Source organism: Eublepharis macularius, chromosome 9, assembly GCF_028583425.1.
Source record: "Eublepharis macularius isolate TG4126 chromosome 9, MPM_Emac_v1.0, whole genome shotgun sequence".
NCBI lineage: Eukaryota > Metazoa > Chordata > Lepidosauria > Squamata > Eublepharidae > Eublepharis > Eublepharis macularius.
Genome location: NC_072798.1, coordinates 94824933 through 94842839, shown reverse-complemented (window position 1 = coordinate 94842839; position 17907 = coordinate 94824933). Strand labels below are relative to the sequence as shown.

The 17907-nt window shown below is 43.5% G+C and overlaps 1 protein-coding gene across 1 annotated transcript in view; it reads right to left on the bottom strand.

The window, feature by feature from the left end:
- SLC26A3 (solute carrier family 26 member 3) overlaps window positions 1–16849 on the bottom strand; it is a 28297-nt gene extending 11448 nt beyond the window's left edge. The window contains exons 1-11 of the mRNA XM_054988594.1: window positions 16655–16849; window positions 14434–14573; window positions 14195–14305; window positions 12252–12406; window positions 7947–8111; window positions 6444–6596; window positions 4057–4139; window positions 2448–2595; window positions 2233–2346; window positions 2064–2141; window positions 507–602 (exon numbers count right to left, since the gene is read on the bottom strand). Coding sequence (XP_054844569.1) covers window positions 507–602; window positions 2064–2141; window positions 2233–2346; window positions 2448–2595; window positions 4057–4139; window positions 6444–6596; window positions 7947–8111; window positions 12252–12406; window positions 14195–14305; window positions 14434–14573; window positions 16655–16785 — 1374 coding nt within the window. The 5' untranslated portion in view covers window positions 16786–16849. The remainder of the gene's footprint in view (window positions 1–506; window positions 603–2063; window positions 2142–2232; window positions 2347–2447; window positions 2596–4056; window positions 4140–6443; window positions 6597–7946; window positions 8112–12251; window positions 12407–14194; window positions 14306–14433; window positions 14574–16654) is intronic.
- Between the last annotated feature and the right edge of the window lie 1058 nt (window positions 16850–17907).

The following is a 17907-nucleotide window of genomic DNA, read 5'->3' as shown; positions in this document are numbered from 1 at the left end:
CATAAGCACAAAGAGCCATGGAGTGCCACCGTGCTCTCTGAGGAGTTCTTATAGCACTTAGGATTTTTTCCTGAGTACTATAAAAGTTTTCTAAGTTCCCTTGAAGTTTTGTCTCTGTTTGCAAAATGGTTACAGGCTGTTTGGTTTCTGGTTTTGGGGCGCTTTTCTGGAACTGCACTTTCCCGCAGTTGTCATCTTACAGAAATATGCATTTGTGAGTATCTTCCAATTATAGAGAAGCGTAACTCATAAACTCATGTTGCATGTTTTCACAATGGTTCAAGAAACAATCAATCAATAACAATACAATAAACCAGAGATCGTTCACAAATTGGTCTGCCCTGGACAACAACTGCCTTTTGGCCAGGCAACACGAATAATGCCAACAGTGAGAGAGATGTGGATTGACCAATGCCATTTTCCCAAATAGCCAATGTTCACAATGCTTTAAAGAGATTTTAAGGCTACCCTCAAATGTAATTGCACTGAGACTATTATTTACTTACACAGTCATATCTGTCCTTCTTCCACAGAATTCCTATCTCTTTGAACTGCATCAACATTCCCTTTAAATTGCCAAGAGCCAAAGCAGCAAGAACTGACTGTAAATGATAAATTAAATATACTTTAAGCATTGGTGTTAAACAGAGGAAAGAATGATCAGTAACAAAACAAAAGAATGTGTATCCCAAGGTACTGCTCCTCTCCCTTCTTTTCCTTTCGCTCTTGGTATATGTCACTAAGGGCCAAGCTAGAAGTGACGAATTACACTTGAATGGCAAGTGAACAGGCTCACGTGTATTCCTCCCTGTTCACTTGCGCTCCACTTGCACTCCACTTGATCCGAGTGGCGCACAAGTGAACAGGGAGGAATACATGTGAGTCTGTTCACTTGCCATTCAAGTGTAATTCGTCACTTCTAGCTTGGCCCTAAGACAGCAATCCCAAGAACCGTACCAGTTGGATTCCCCTATCACAGTCCCTGATCCTCCAAAGCCTTGCAGATATTAACTAAGACCATCCACAAGAAATTGTTTCGACTCCATGATCAGAGCGATTGACCAAGTGTTAGTTAGCCAATTTGGGCCCTTGTGAAGTGAGGGAGCATGCCCGCCACTGGGTGCGATGATGTCACTCTGGAAGTGATGCCGTCGCACCCAACAGGAGTGCACCCACTGCTTGCTGGCCCGGGAGGTTCTTTGCCTCCCAGGCCTGTTCTCAGGGCCTTCCCCCTGACAACATATAAAACCTAATTAACAACATGTTAATAATCAGGGCTTTTTTTCTGGGAAAAGAGGTGGTGGAACTCAGTGGGTTGTCCTTGGAGAAAATGGTCACATGGCTGGTGGCCCCACCCCCTGATCTCCAGACAGAGGCGAGTTTAGATTGCCCTCCGTGCCAAGGGCAATCTAAACTCCCCTCTGCCTGGAGATCAGGGGGTGGGGCCACCAGCCATGTGACCATTTTCAAGAGGTTCCGGAACTCCATTCCACCGCGTTCCAGCTGAAAAAAAGCCCTGTTAATAACGTTGTTGATTAGGTTTTATACGTTGTCTCTAATATATTTATTATGAAGTAATGCCATTACATATAAATAAGTTTATCTAGCACTTTGAACACTTAGCACTTTAGTATATTTATAAAGTACAAATATTTTAAAAATTCTATTATATTCATTGTGGCTGTTTAATTATTTATTGTTCTACCTGAAATAGTGTATTCATACAATCTTTATATTGTTGCCCTGTTGGGGTGCAATCCCCTCTTTTCTAGTTTTCAGTTTGAAATCGTACAATTTCCAGAAGCCGGGTTCAGGTAGCTGCCTCAAGGCTGACTCAGCCTTCCATCCTTCCAAGGTCGGTAAAATGAGTACCCAGTTTCCTGGGGGTAAAGTGTAGATGACTGGGGAAGGGAATGGCAAACCACCCCGTAAAAAGTCTGCCAAGAAAATGTCGTGATGCGACATCCCCCATGGGTCAATAATGACTCGGTGCTTGCACAGGGAACTACCTTTACCTACCTACCTACAGGGCAGAACCCTCGATGAAAGAAAAAAGTCCGTACCTTCTGCAATGGTTCCAAAAGATGACCTATGGCCAGGATGACAATCATCACAATCATAGCCGAGAGAAAGCCGGCAATCTGTGTGAGAAAAGTCCATTGTCAACCCGTACCGTAGAACCACCACCTTCTTGCATCTCACACTTGCTCCATGCTTTGAAGTGCACCATACCTGTGTTTTACCTCCCGTGCTCTCCTGTACACCGGATCGTGACAACGAAGTGCTCGCAGCAAATCCTTTGAATGCACCACCAAAGATGTTGCTTATTCCAAAGGCAACTAATTCCTTCAAAATCAAAATGATATTTGTATTTAGTGGCCAGATGAAGCATTTCTGATTCTCGCTTTCGTTGGCAGTTTGTTTAGGGCTGGCATTGATTTGCTTACCTGGTTGGCGTCTATGGGGTAATCATGTTTGATGGAATATACTTTAGCCACTGAAAAGGCTACAGCAAAGCCCACGATTGCCATGGAGAAACTGTCACCCACACAGCTTTGGAAGGTACTCATATCTGGTGAAGCTGGAGCCTGAAATCTGAAATGTTCATTTACTCAGAATTCTAAGAAACAGATCATTTCCTTGCTGTTGTTCACAAATTTATATCATAACTGAACACAAAATATATTGGTGGCAGGTTGGCTCAGGTGTGATTAACTGTGATAAAGTTATTAGTACCCGCGGCAAATTTTAAACTTGACTAAAGGCCCAGTTGGTGCATCTTCACCCTACATTTATGGGCTGATGAGAGGTCTGGATGGGCCTGGTTCATGATTGCCTTTTCTAAAAATGGAATTCTGGGCTTGTGTCCTTTTCATCATGTAAAAGTGATGGAGGTGGAAGAAATTAGAAGTGGAACAGTGTTGCTGTGCCGAAGATCATCATGCGGGTGCAGGGGCAGTCTTAGTCAATGGGCAATTTGTTGGGCCTTTGTTTTGGGGTCCAACTTCCCATGGCCCCAACCCACACAAGAGAGGGGGGAAAGGAGGAGGAAAATAAGCTCCTAACACCTCCACTTGCATCCATTCCATCTGGGGCTCAGGGCACCTGCTCACAGCAACAGCCATTTGTGCCAGACCCATCCAAGGTACAGGCAACTGGTTCAGTGGCTTGTGCCTCCTCTGTCTGGGGCTCAGGTAGCCAGCTTCTGTTGACAGTTCCTACCTGCCTCACATGGGTCCCTGCTTGGCAGTGATTCTGGGGTCCCATCCTGGATTTTTGCTCGGGGCTCAAAATCACTAAGACCAGGGCTTTTTTTTCAGAGGGAACGCGGGGGAATGGAGTTCCAGAACCTCTTGAAAATGGTCACATGGCTGGTGGCCCAGCCCCCTGATCTCCAGACAGAGGGGAGCTTAGATGGCCCTCTGGAGGTCAATCTAAACTCCCCTCTGTCTGGAGATCAGGGGGCGGGGCCACCAGCCATGTGACCATTTTCTCTGAGGGCAACCCACTGAGTTCCACCACCTCTTTTCCCAGAAAAAAAGCCCTGACTAAGACCTTTGTGGGAGTCTTTGTTCAATTGTTTTTGCTTCTGTTTGAGAGCCAGTTTGGTGTAATGGTTAAGAGCGGCAGGACTCTGATATGGAGAATTGGGTTTAATTCCCTGCTCTTCCAGATGCATGACCTTGAGTCAGTCACAGGCTCTTCCAGAGCTCTCTCAGTCCCACCTACATCACAGTGTTATTGCCATGAAGATAATAATAACATACTTTGCAAATTGTTTTGAGCGGGTGTTGTCTTGAAAGGCGGTATATAAATTGAATGCTATTATTATATTATGATACATATACAAAAGAGCTTGAAACTGTTTTATAAGAAAATCTAGCACATTGCTCACATCTTTGTACAACCTCAGACAGACGATCAGGGTGGCTAGTGAATTCTCTATCTCTGGCGCTCTTGTAAATTTTAATCAAGGTGTGATAATTTTTCTGGCCAAAATTTTACTTGAAATGAAATGTGATTTATCAGAAAGGAGTGCAAATAGCATGGACTTACCCCCTATCTAGCCTGCCAACAACATCCACTCCATACTTTTCTTTGAAATTGCAAGCGTAGGATATACCAGCTGCTATGACCGTCTAGAAGGAAACAAAACATCCTAAATAAAATTCAGCAATGCATTCCTCTGTTTTCTAGTCTTTAATTTCATGTTAGTAGATAGACTGTTTATCTTGTGATTATTGAATGCTCATGAACCCATAAAGCTACCTTATAGCAAATCAGACACTTGGTCCATCAAGGTCACACGCACAATGAAAGAAATATATTATATAAAATGACAGTTGTGCAACACAGTTATGTCACCCTGAACTAATAGGAGCCATAGACAGGGGAAAGAGATCTGGCGGGAAGGTTTAGTCAGTTGGGTTTTGATGGTAGAGAGTTAAAGGTTAGCAATTGTGAGTGCAATAGAAGGGTTAGTTTAACAGGAGTATGAATTAAAGATCTGTGGAGATATCAAATCTTTGGTTAAGTTTCCCTCTCTGAAGAACTGAGTGTACACAGGTGTTACAACAGGCCACAGGGTTTGGTGGGTCTGCTGTGAACTAAAGTTACAACAGAGTGCTGTTTTGGGACATTATAAACCTGCCTGAGAGAGGGGTTTTCCCTTGAGCATACACTGCGTAAAAGCTAATATCCCACAGCTCCTGGTTGATGGTTAATATTTACCACAGCTCTGAAAGCAAATATTCTTGTCCCTGTCATTTACCTCCTTCCTTCAGATCCATCCAGGCTAGGGTGGTTTAAACCCAGGTACAGATTCTAGCTGATAGAAATCTGGGACCCTGGTGTAGTGACAGGAAAAATGCTGTGGGGTAATGTCTAGTCCCTAGGAAACCCACCCAAAGCAGCTAAAAGCAAAGTTCATACAAATGCTTGATGTTCCCAAGGGGTTCTTTCCTCATGGAGTAGTTCAGTAGTGAAGCCCATTTCATGTCAGCTTATTAACACCAGCCTGACAGTTTGTGTTTCTTTTTTAGTCAACACTAGAGATGGGCACAAATTGAAATATGAACAAAAGTTTGGCACAAACCGGGCTGGTTCGTGGTTCGTGAACCGGCAGTTCGTCAGAGCCCGTTTCTGATGAACAGCCATGAACTTTAGGCCAGTTTGTTTTTCAGTTCGTCACTGCAGACAGCCTGCCGCCGATCAATCAATTTCCTAGGCAATGAGGGGATGGGCTTTCTGCAGACTTTCTGCTGACCTGGAAGTGATATTTTCATGAACCAAACAAACTGGTTCGTGAACTGAGGCAAGTTTGTGAAAGTTCATGGTTCATGAAACACAATGAACCACGAACCGCACAGTTCGTTTTTTCCCCCTGGTCTGTGCCCATCTCTAGTCAACACTGACAATAACAACCTGATGCAGTTTTTAGAGTCTGGTTCTTAGCTACAGGTTTGCAAAAGGTTTGCGTTGCACAACTATCCTTTTGTATATAAATAATATATTTCTTTCCTAATAACAAGCAAGTCTGTGATTTATAGTGAGGGTATCTCATGCCATCTTCTCTCTTGGTTCACTAGCTGAGTCACGCTGTTCCTGCCCCTCAAATCTATATCCACTGGCTAATTGGAAAGGACGATTATAATATTCATCCAGTACAAACATGTGGTATTATACAATACAAAACATAATCCAAGTAGGTGAAGAACACAATATTTTTCAGTGTAAGAAACTCAGTAGTCTCACAATGGGGATCACCAACAGAAAGGTTGTTTGCTACCATTCTCTTTTGGGAAGGGTCCTGTACTGGATGGAAAGGCAAAAATGCAGCAGACAAAGCATCTTCTTATTTCTCAGCTAGGAAAAAATCAATGTCTGTTGAATTCTTATGTTTTGTGCATCTATTATTAATGTGAGACCCTGCCAGAAGTGAAGGTGGAAACTCTAGCTCACAAAATCCCAAAATATTCTTCCAGAACTGCATCTCCCCGCAACTAATCCCATTTCAAGAAGTGATTGTGAATGAGAGATACTGAATCAATTTTTTTTCTCAATGATAGACAAAGGCTGTTTCCACACATCCTTAAAGGGACGGCCCACTCACCAAACACCGGCGGCTTTTCCCCTTGACTCCAGATGTCTCCATTTGCAAAACATTTGCAGGCTGATAGACTTCCTGTGCCTTTTCTGGGAACACATTTCCCAAAAAGGTACTGAAAAAAACAGAAGCCAACAGCCCGCAAATGTTTTGCAAACAGAGATGTCACCAGCGTTCTGTGAGTGGACCGTTCCTAAAAGGGCGTGTGGAAAAGGCCAAAGACTGAATTGTTTGTTACAGTACATAAAGCAAGTATTGTTAAATGTGCCATCTTCCCTATTATTCCCTATTTCATAAGCTTTGATAATATCCATGAAGATGAGCAGAATATGATTACCACAATGAGCTCAATCGGGATTGGTACTGGGAGCTTGGCTTTGTAACGATCGTTCAGTTCTTTCACCACAAAGACAATGACCAAGATGATGAGGGCAGTGACGAGGTCTGCAATGTTAGTGTCCGTAATCTGTTCAAATATGCTTTTTAGGGTCTGTCACAGAGCAAAAAAGAGATGTCGTTTAACATTATACAACAGGGATAATGACACTGCTCGGCATTTATCAGGGCTGGTTCAAGGTATTTGGCCCACCATGCAAGGTACAGCCATTCCCTCTTCGGCCCCCACTGCACCCCACCAGGTTCAAGCCAGGACCCTGCAATGTAGCTGCAGGCAGCACAGCCCACAGGAAGTGATTCCAATCACTTCCTGTTCTGCTGGCCAATTCTCTCTGGAACACTGTACTGCCCCATGCAGTGGCTCGGCTGGAGAATTGGCCTTGGTACTTAGTTGGTACTCAGTTCAAGTATTCAAGGCCAATGTAGGGAAGTGGGAGGCTGAGAGCATATTGGCATGCCAGAGGTTCACACGCACAATAATTCAAACTGCATTAAAAGTTATATTAAAAAAGCATCATGCCCTATACTGTTACTGTGCATGGTCATTCCTACTGTCCCTCTAGCAAAGTTCTGTGAACCCAGAATAGTGGGATAAGTGTGTACACCATGCTTCAATCATGCAGCCTTAAACCTACTGTAAAACCTACAATCTGTCTGTAATTTAAGTCAAGCTACTGAGAGGGAAACTGCACAAAACGCCCAGGTGCGTGTCGGGTCCTGCAAAGTTCCCTGGGTAGTGTAGTCTTCCAAAGAACAGATGTGATATGATTCTAGGCTGGGAGAAGAGCTCTGGGAGGGATTCTTTCTCTCTCTCTGTTGCAAAAAGCTTCGGCTCAGGTTTTCCTCCAAGAACTTGGGTGTGGGGGGAACGAGACATAATAGGAGGCAAGAAATCCAAGGTGGCTTTTTGCAAGAAAGAGAGAGAATCTGCAATGCAATTCTCTGCCAGGGAGACAAGCGGTGGGAGGGACTATCTCTCTCTTGCAAAAAGCCACCCTGGATTTCCTGCCTCCTGTTATGTACCCCCTCCTGCCACCCCTGAGCTCCTGGAGGAAAACCTGAGCAGAAGCTTTTTGCAAGAGAGAGTGAATCCCGGCCGTCGCTCTTCCCCTGGTGGAGAATTGCATCCAGTGGCTGTTCTTTGTAAGACTACACTACCCAGGGAACTTTGCAGGACCCAACATGTGAAGAACACATGGCTGGTGTCTCGTGTTGTTTGACTCTGAATTGCTGGTTGAGATGAAGTTTGAATTGAGACTTCCCAGTGTATAAGAAGGGCCTATTTCAGATTTTACAGGTGAGAAAGAGAGATTAAAAAAGATGCACAGGAACATTGATAAGCCTCCCCTTGGATGTATTCAAAGAAAACTGAAACTGCACTCATATATTTGAAAGGCATTTGTTGTGGTCAAGTGCTTATATCTGGTTTGATTGAACCACTTACCCAAATAATCCCCAGCGGTTTATTGTATCCAGGAACTGGCAGTTGGAAGATGAATTTCAGCTGGGATATTACAACGTGGATAGCTGCGGCGGTGGTGAATCCACTTATCAATGACTGAGACAAATAAATAACTATGAAGCCAATCCGTAGGACACCCAGTAGCAGCTGGAACGCAAAACAAAAGTGATAATTTATATGGGAATGGAACAAAAAAGGAATGCCAGCTTTGCCAGTCTCCTAATAATATCTACATAATGCTTTTTTGAAATGCTCAAAGCACTTCACGTATCTTATCATAAAGACAGGATTTAGATCCAAAGTCTTCAGTCTTTCCAGCTCTGGGGCCCACTGAACTTGGGGTTCACCAAACTGCAAGCACATGACAGGAAGCGGGGAGTTATTGTTGTGACTGTAAGGCGAGAACTGTGGGACTAAATTGAGAGATCCAGGAAACACAAACTGAGCATGTGGAGATTATCTTACTGAGAGCCAAGCTACAAGTTACTTTTTTCACGTGGAGAACACTTGATTGTTTTTGCAGGTTTTCCTGGGAAGTGAAGTCCGAGTGTCCTTCCCTTCTCTGTTAGAATCGCTGCCTGAAGAGCCAGAGAAAGCCGGCGGCAGCAGCAGCTTTTGCAAATCGTTCCTCCAGTCACAATCCTGCTGGACAAGAGGGCTCCCAACGATCGTTTGGGGGCGGGTAGCTGCTACTTTCTTCCTGGGCATCCTGCTCCTGGGGAGCTGCTCTGGAGAAAGTTGCCGCGTCAGTGAAGCTCCAGCCACAGCGACAGCAGAAGAATCTGCTGCTGCTCTAACATGCCCTCATTCCAGTTTTTCTCCAGGAGCTCAGGAGCAGGGGAAGGGCATGTTAGAGCAGCAGCAGAGCAACTCCCCGGGAGCAGGACAATGTCGCGCAAAACTCTTGCGAGAAGACACTATCTTCCGCATTTTTTGCGCGGCGCTTTGCAACATCATGGAAGCAGGTTAGTAGTGTGAAAACAGCCTGGGAATGATGTTGCTACATCATGGGATGTTATTCCAGTTAGTTTCTGCCCTCTCCCCAAGTCTCCCAAGGATTGCTAACTGAGGGCTGGCAACCCTAAGGTGGGCTCTGTGACTATCTGAAGATCCTGACCCATGGACTGAGTGAAGACCACTGGTTTAGATGTTACTGTTCTCTTGCTTAAGGCACTCCCTGGTGCTGGGCTCTGTACGGAAGAAGGAATGCTGTACACACTTCTTGCCAATTGCACCAGAAAAGTTTCCACTGCACTGTGGCTTAAAAACCATTTTAAAAGAGGGTACCAATTGCCTTGGCCATCACTGGCGAGAAATGGCTTTGATGTTTGGAGAGGCGTTTGAATGATTGTGTTGGGACAAAAAACACATGCAGCCCTTTGTTTGTCTCTGGAGAGACGGCATATACATTTTCTACATAAATAAAAGAAATACATTTGGAAATGTATCCACCTCCGTCTGGGCTGTCCTAGTTCCCTACAGCAAAAGAGAAAATAAATAGCACCATATGGTGGGTAGAGCCCCTGTGATTGATAGCCGTCACTAACGCTATGCGTATGGCCCTCTGCATGCACTTGTGTGAAGTACAAAGCAGAGAGAATGTGGTGCCCCATCAGCATGGAAAGTCACTTTAGCTATATTCATAGAGACATGAGATGGTTGGCCTTAAAATAATATTTACAATGACTGGTTATGGTAGGTCACTATGACTATTGCAGTGAGCTCATGGCTGAACCAAAATGGTAACTGAGGATTTCTTGGCTCATTGCTTATGTCTTTAACTGCTTCAGTGCATCCACTCTCTCCCAAACTGCCTTCTCAGGGCCAAGCTAGAATGGCAAGTGAACAGACTCACGTGTATTCCTCCCTGTTCACTTGCGCTCCACTTGCAACCAACTTGCTCCACTACGTGATTGAGCGGCGTGCAAATGGAGCGCAAGTGAACAGGGAGGAATACACGTGAGTCTGTTCACTTGCCATTCAAGTGTAATTTGTCACTTCTAGCTTGGCCCTAAGACAGCAAGACTACGTGATTGAGGGGAGAGTAAGTGGAGTGCAAGAGAACAGGGAGGAATACACGTGAGTCTGTTCACTTGCCATTCAAGTGTAATTCGTCACTTCTAGCTTGGCCCTAAGACAGCAAGACTATGTGATTGAGGGGAGAGTAAGTGGAGCGCAAGTGAACAGGGAGGAATACACGTGAGTCTGTTCACTTGCCATTCAAGTGTAATTCGTCACTTCTAGCTTGGCCCTAAGACAGCAAGACTACGTGATTGAGGGGAGAGTAAGTGGAGCGCAAGTGAACAGGGAGGAATACACGTGAATCTGTTCACTTGCCATTCAAGTGTAATTCGTCACTTCTAGCTTGGCCCTAAGACAGCAAGACTACGTGATCGAGGGGAGTGTAAGTGGAGTGCAAGTGAACAGGGAGGAATACACGTGAGTCTGTTCACTTGCCATTCAAGTGTAATTCATCACTTGTAACTTGGCCCTTAGTCTTACCACTCAATACTCTAGCTTGTCTAGGGTTGCCAACTGTGCAAGTGGGAACCTAGTGGCCTAGCGGTCGCTGGCCACTAGGTTCCCTGCCACTGCTAAGCAGGGTGGCAAAGGGGCAATAGGAGGGAAAATATATGTTGCTTTAATGCACAATGTCACTTCTGGCACAAAACTGGAAGTCGTGTCATTGCTTCGGTGGATGCGCTAGGATTCCCCCCAAATCCTACAGCATCACCCGAACACGTTGATTTCACTTTCAGCTTCGTGCCTCAAGGGGCATCTTGTTTTCAAGTGATGCACATTTGAATGTCCCTGCTCCCAGAAACCTCCCACTGGCAACCATCTCTGTCACAGCGAGCAACCTGGGCCATTTCCACACGTCTTCTCCCCCTCCTGAAAAATGGCGCAAAACTTACGGAACGACGCACCTTCATGGCATGATTTCCCGACATGACTTTGCTTCGTGGCGCGATGACATCAGAAAACACACCATGAAGCGAATTCATGATGGAAAATCGCGCTATGAAGGTGCGCCGTTCCGTAAGTTTTGCGCCATTTTTTGGGAGTGGGGGGATGTGTGGAAACGGCCATGGAAAGTCTGTGCTTGATTAACTGTAAACAGCCTGCTGGGCTGCATGGGTTGGGTTGCCAGCCCCCTTGGGGATCCCCCCACTTGGTGCTTACTGCTGCCAATCTGAGTAGCAATGGGAGAAAAATAAAATTAAAAAATGGCTGTTGGCTGATGGTATTACATCACATCCAGGAAAACCTGGAAATGACAATTGGCTGAAACTCAATGGTTAAACCTTAGAGTTTTCAACGATTCCTAGAGAAGACTGGCAATCCTCCGCATGAGACTTGGGGCAGTTAGCCATTTCTTTGGATAAAAATGTATACTGTGTTCAATAACAGACGTTTGACAAATCTTCCAAATTAATTTAGAGCTAATTGTTCTTTAAGCAGGGTTTGGGAGCAGGGGCAAATTGCCTTGGACACAAAGTCGTGAGCCCCAATTCATATTGCTATTCAGACTTTCCTTTTTGACCTTCAGGTGAGTGGCTTACAGAGTTAAATAGATCCAGAGGAGTTAGCCATGTTCTGTAGTAGCAAAATAATAAAGAGTCCAGTAGCACCTTTAAGACTAACCAACTTTACTGTAACATAAGCTTTCGAGAACCACAGTTCTCTTCGTCAGATGCATCTGACGAAGAGTTAAATAGGAAGACTATTTGCTTGTCTAGTGAATTAGCATTCATGGTTATTAATGAAGTTATCATCATTAAACAGTTCATACTAAACCAGGGGTCTGAAACCTATGACTTAAGTGTGACTCAGTATGGAACCACATGTTGCTTTTTAAAAAAGAAAATCAACTCTTCAAGTTAAGGTATATTAGAGGGGTATTTGGGACAGAGGCTAGAAAAGAATAACCAACCAGTATGTGAAGGGAATGGCCGGCAAACGGCTTTCGTGGGAATAAAGGGCTTTCTTAGAAATGCTTTACAGAAAGGGAAGGTGATAGAGGTGAACACAACATATTACTTCTTGTGAGATTTTTGTGCTGGGTTTGTGCAGCAGAATTAATGTGCAATGTCCAGTTGTATATTTTAAGTTACACAGAAAGACTTTTTTATACTGGCTGTTCATTGAGCTCTTGCTCTGAAATTGAATAAAATTTGACTCTTTAATTGTAAAAGGTGGGAGATACCTATACTGAACTGTACATTTAATATATCGATATTGCATGTACTTAGCTGCAGAGCGATAGTATTGTTTGGAAATACTCACCTGAAAAATACCTGCGAGCATAGTCACAGATGCTGCAACCATGACTCTTTGTTGATCTGTTAACGAACTGTTCGTGAGTGTGCTATTGCCAGTGTCATCGGGGACTATCTTTAAAACTGCGCTTCCTACCATCAAGCTCAGAACCGGAAATGGACCTGTCGAACATTAACATTATGTGAGGAAAACGGCTCTGTTTGAAAGAACCCGGGGTAGTTCAGAAGCTTCTAGATAATTTTTAGACAGGTAGGAACCAGAGCAGTTTAGAGTGTGGCAGGGCCTTTGACATAAGCATGTTCTTACACTTTAGAAGACCAGGCTGACATATGTAGACTAGTAGGCCTTCTCTCTCTCTCTCTCTCTCTCTCTCTCTCTGGCCATTTTCACACTGCTTACAGCCATGGAACATCATGCCGAGCTCCCGGCAGTGTCTTCCTGGCACAATTTTGCATGAGAACTACTGTTCTCGCACGAAATCGCAGCAAGAAGACGCTGTCGTTCCAGGAGCTCGGTGCGATGTTCCGTGGCTGGCAAGCAGTGTGAAAACGGCCTCTCTCTCTCTTGCCACATATGGATCACATGAATGGGGGTTTACTAGCACTGGAATTTGTGCATGTAAATTCATCACCTGAGAATCACTCCAGCACCTTTCCACTTCTACTTCCTACACATTGGGCAATGTGTAACTAGGACGCACACAAAAAGTCTCTAAGGTACACATGAAGCTCTGTGTGAGAAAAGGCTGCTCTAAACTCTGCAGTGTTATGGAATAATTTACATTTGCCTTCATGGAATATTCCATAGCATGAAAGTGAATGGAATATCACCTTCAGCTCTATGCTTTAAAGCCTTGTGAAACTTTGGATCTCATACATGTTCTTTACCTGTTCCATGTCTCATTCTGTGGTATCCTCACAGGGAAAAAAGCATACCCAGGTCTTAAATACTAATGTTGGTATAGATGCCTGTCATAACATCATTCAGATGGTGCAACAGCTTGTTTTATGGTGTTGTTTGGAATAGCTAATGGAATACCCCCTCTAAACAATGTATTGATGCAAAGATTATAGGTAGTGGCAGGGCTTTTTTTTCTGGGAAAAGAGGTGGTGAAACTGAGTGGGTTGCCCTCAGAGAAAATGGTCACATGGCTGGTGGCCCTGCCTCCTGATCTCCAGACAGAGGGGAGTTTAGATTGCCCTCCGCGCCAACAAACAAAACTCCTCTCTGCCTGGAGATCAGGGGGCGGGGCCACCAGCCATGTGACCATTTTCAAAAGGTTCCGGAACTCTGTTCCACCGCATTCCAGCAGAAAAAAAGCCCTGGGTAGTGGTGCCAAGACCCCAAACGATTCCCCAGATAAAACTTGTATAATACTTTTTTATTAGGACCAATCAAAAGATCACAAAAAGCAAGGGTTTTTTTAAAAAAACTGTTCTAAAGTTCTTTTTCAGGATGGATAATCAGTACAAAAAAAAAGGGAGAGTAGCAATTCTTAGAACTGGCTCGTGGATACGATGCAAATGTTGAAAGTCAGTGCAAGGTTAATGGAAGCAGTGGACTTCAGCCTATTATTGGGATCTTTGGCTGGGTTGTGAAACCCCACCTGCCAGATCTGGAGACCCTACAGAGCTGCCGTTTGGATGGTTTTTGGAAGGACCTGCTAATGTGCATGCACAGAAAGCCGGAGCACCTCCTGTCTCTTTTTGCCGGCAAGCAGAGAGAAACAGCAGGACAGCAGAGTGGCAGAGAGAATTCTACCACGGCTGTAACCTTTGGTGGATTCCTTGCTCGCTTCCTCAACCATGATGGATGTCACATGACCATGATGTTGTGCACTTGCTTGCTTAATAGGATTAAAGTTGGGTCTTGGGTCTGGAAAGGCTGAAGGCCACAGTGTATAGGGCATATTGGAGCAGAGAGGTTGATTGGAATGCAGTTCAACTTACCAACAGATATATGTCTGGAAGAGCCAAAGAAGAAATACATGACCACTGGGAAAAAGGCGGCATAGAGTCCATAGCCTGGAGGAACATTTGCCAGCAAAGCAAACGCTAGGCCTAGAAATTAGACAGAAGGAACATAAATCACATCAGGAAAATGAATGCATGTAAAGTTACAGAGTCTCCAACCATGCAAAAATATGATTGAAAACACATTTTTACAACAGATAAAGTCGCTTGTTTACCTTGTAGAACAGCAACCAGCCCTGTGCTAATACCAGAAACAATATCATTGAGTATCCATTCCTTGAAGCGGTACGCTGGTAGCCAGGAGAGAATAGGAAACACACCAAGAGTGATTTTCTTTGCTTTTTGTGGTGAGCAGCTGAAAAGACAAGCGTGCAACAGTTTTAGATACAGGTGTTTCTGGTGGGATGCCACCAAAGGATAAGAACATAGATAGAAGGATTACTTATAAACGTAAGCTAATATGATTTGTATCACAAGAAGTCCAAGCAAAGGCAAGCCAACCTGAAAGTACCAGAACTCTTACAGTAATAAGATAATCATCGTTTATTTAAACAGCGTTTTTAGAACACCAAGTTCCTTCTCACCTCCTCACAATCTCTTCTGCAAGGCACTTCTGTTTTTAACTGTTATATGACCACCAGCAAATTTCAGCAAACATTTTCACATAAATGTATCTGCAAGCCAAGAAAAACTTCACCAGCACGGTTAGCCTTTTTCAGTCATTATGATTTTGGTGTTCCTGCCTTGTATACTGGGAAGAAAGCTACCCATGATGTGACCCTCTTAATATGTGTGGCTGGCATTTTGTATCGATTATATTTTCCAGCTGATTGGAAACCCTAACAAACCCCTGTTTTTCAACCAAGTGCACTAAAACAAGAGAATATATGCACTGCCCTAAACACAAAACGGCAAGTACCTTATCAAGAAGACTGCATGTAGCGCATTGGAGCACCAAAATCATAATAATGGAGAAAGGCTGTTGTCAAGCAGTTTTTAAACAGAGGGACCCTGTCAGAAAAGAGTTGGCATCCTTACCACCCAGCTGCCCATAGGAGGTTATTGTTATTTCTGTCTGGCAGGCGAGGAAATGAAACTGAGTGTTAATGATTATGTCTGAGACCAATGTATGTAGTCATGACCAGGGCTTTTTTTCAGCTGGAATGCAGTGGAACGGAGTTCCGGCACCTCTTGAAAATGGTCACACGCCAAGCGGCATGGAGGGCAATCTAAAACCCCCTCTGTCTGGAGATCAGGGGGCGGGGCCACTGGCCATGTGACCATTTTCACTGAGGGTAATTTAAACTTTTAAAAACTCCCTCCTTGTTCTAGCTAACCCAAAGTGGCATCATTGTGCAGTCCTGAGTTCCACCACCTCTTTTCCCAGAAAAAAAGCCCTGGTCATGACTCACGTGAAGCTCCCATGCCAATGTGCAGCTGCCCTGTGCCTCATATAACTGACACCATATTGTGTGTGACCAAGGGAACTGACACAGTGGTTGGCAAGGCTGCTACTTGGATGATATGACTTGAGTGTCACATATGCAGGAGTAGTACTGATGTTGAGTAGTGTGACGCCATACTTTCTTCCATGTTTCTGAGGTAATTAGTCTTTCCTCCATTTTGAGGCATCCATTCCTCAAAAAGATTTTGAGCTAATTTTATTCTAATTTTATGATTTTACTGTGTTTTTGTATTATGTATTTTACTTATTGTTGTTATTAATATTAACATTATTAAAAACTATTTAAAAATTACTAGGATTTTATGTCAACCTTAGCCATCAAAAGTAACAAATTCCAGAAAGCTGTAGAAGCCTGTTGGAGCAAAATTTATATCACTTAAAAACAAATAGATTTATTAAAGCATACTCTTTCATGAATTAGAGCCCATTCCATCTGATATGTGAAGTGCATCTCTATTTGGCAGAGAGAGAGAGGAAGAGAGAGATTGAGAGAAAAGACTGAAGGTTTGTTCTGCTCTGATTTTGACAATTCCTCTTCAGGAAGGGGGAACTCAGAGCCAAGCTACAAGTGACGAATGACACTTGAACGGCAAGTGAACAGACTCACATGTATTCCTCCCTGTTCACTTGCGCTCCACTTGATCACTACGTGGTCGTGGTGGAGTTAGCAAACCACAAACACTTTTCTGTGAGACTCTTCCTCTTTGAGTTTAACACACAGGTAGAACATTTCACAGCATACTTTGGATTGTTTTATAGAGTGCTGTGGAACATAAAGGGAAGAGTCCTAAAAACCAAGAGCCTTTTACAGGCCAGCAAGATTTGAGTCCAAGCATCTTGGATTGCACTTGGAAATCAGTGTACTGTGCTCCAGCAACCCAACAGAAAACTATCTGAGAATCCTGTCAACATGACTGAGAAGTTGAAACAGTTGGCTAGTTGAACATTAATTACAAAAGAATATTTCTTACCTAAAACATACTCTGAGATGATCCAGAAAGGTTTTATGATATCTATGCACTTTTTGATGTTCTTCGTCAAACAAGGCCTCTGAATACACTGGTCGGGCCACGACATACTGGTTGCCTACAGGTTCAACCATTTCTGTGGAAGAGAAGTATCTGTGGCAACTTGCTGAGTCCTTCTTATCGTTAGTCACTTTAAACGCTGAAAATAAATAACAGAGTGTGCTTTTAAAATAACCTAGTATCATGAAACCCACAGATCAGTGAACTCCAAATTAAGCATTACCACCTTTGAAGATCAAACAAAAGACTATTAGGGCACTGAAATCACGTTTCTCCAGTGACTTTCTTCCTCCTTTCTCTTCACACTCCAAAGAGATCTATCTCCGGAGGAAAAACAACCTCAGCAAACTTCCACGCACAGCCTTTCACAAGAGACCAAAATGTAAAAGATTGACTGCTTATCTCTGAGTCAGTACTTTAAAGACGAAAATGATCACTTAAAAAAAAAAACGTTTCCAGTTACAATCGTGAGAAAGGCAAACTCTATTAGTTCCTATAAGACCCGAGTGCTTGGTTAATTTGAGGCTGTTATTTCACCTTCAGAGATGGACCCAGGCCAAAAAATTGGGTCATTGTCTTTACACTTCAGGAAATTCTGGAACTTGAGCCTAGGACTGTGAATTTGGAGTTGTACCTAGGTTAACAGAAATGTCATCCCAAATATTAATTCCTTTTAGTGGTTTGTGGGACCCCAACGCATGAGGAAGAAACTTATTTGTTATACTGAAGACAGTCTTGCCATTTCTATCAGTTTATGTGACATTTTGCTGCTCTATTTGCCTAGCTGGTTGTTTTAAAGAAAAAAGATTCCCTTCTCTTTTACAGCAAACCCTGATTTTGTAACTCAATTTGAAAATAAATAGATTCGTAGATGATAGAAATATCCATGGCTTTAACTAGAAAGGGATATCTTCTTGCTGGAAATATCTATAAGCATTACAGCTGGAAACGAGGTGACTGGCCATTATTGGAATTCCATATGTGCACACTCTTATTCAGTTTTTATTAAATAGTAATCAGTATAAGATACTGTAGAACACAGGCTTCACTGTTTAATTATCTGGACCATTGGTCTACAAACATTTCTTTTAATATAATTAATGTGCTGTCCTCAAAAGCTTCGGAAGTTAGGCCATGAATTTTTGGCAGCCTCTAGAGTGCTGTCTGTGAGTGAAGACATTTTTTTTCCAGCCCGG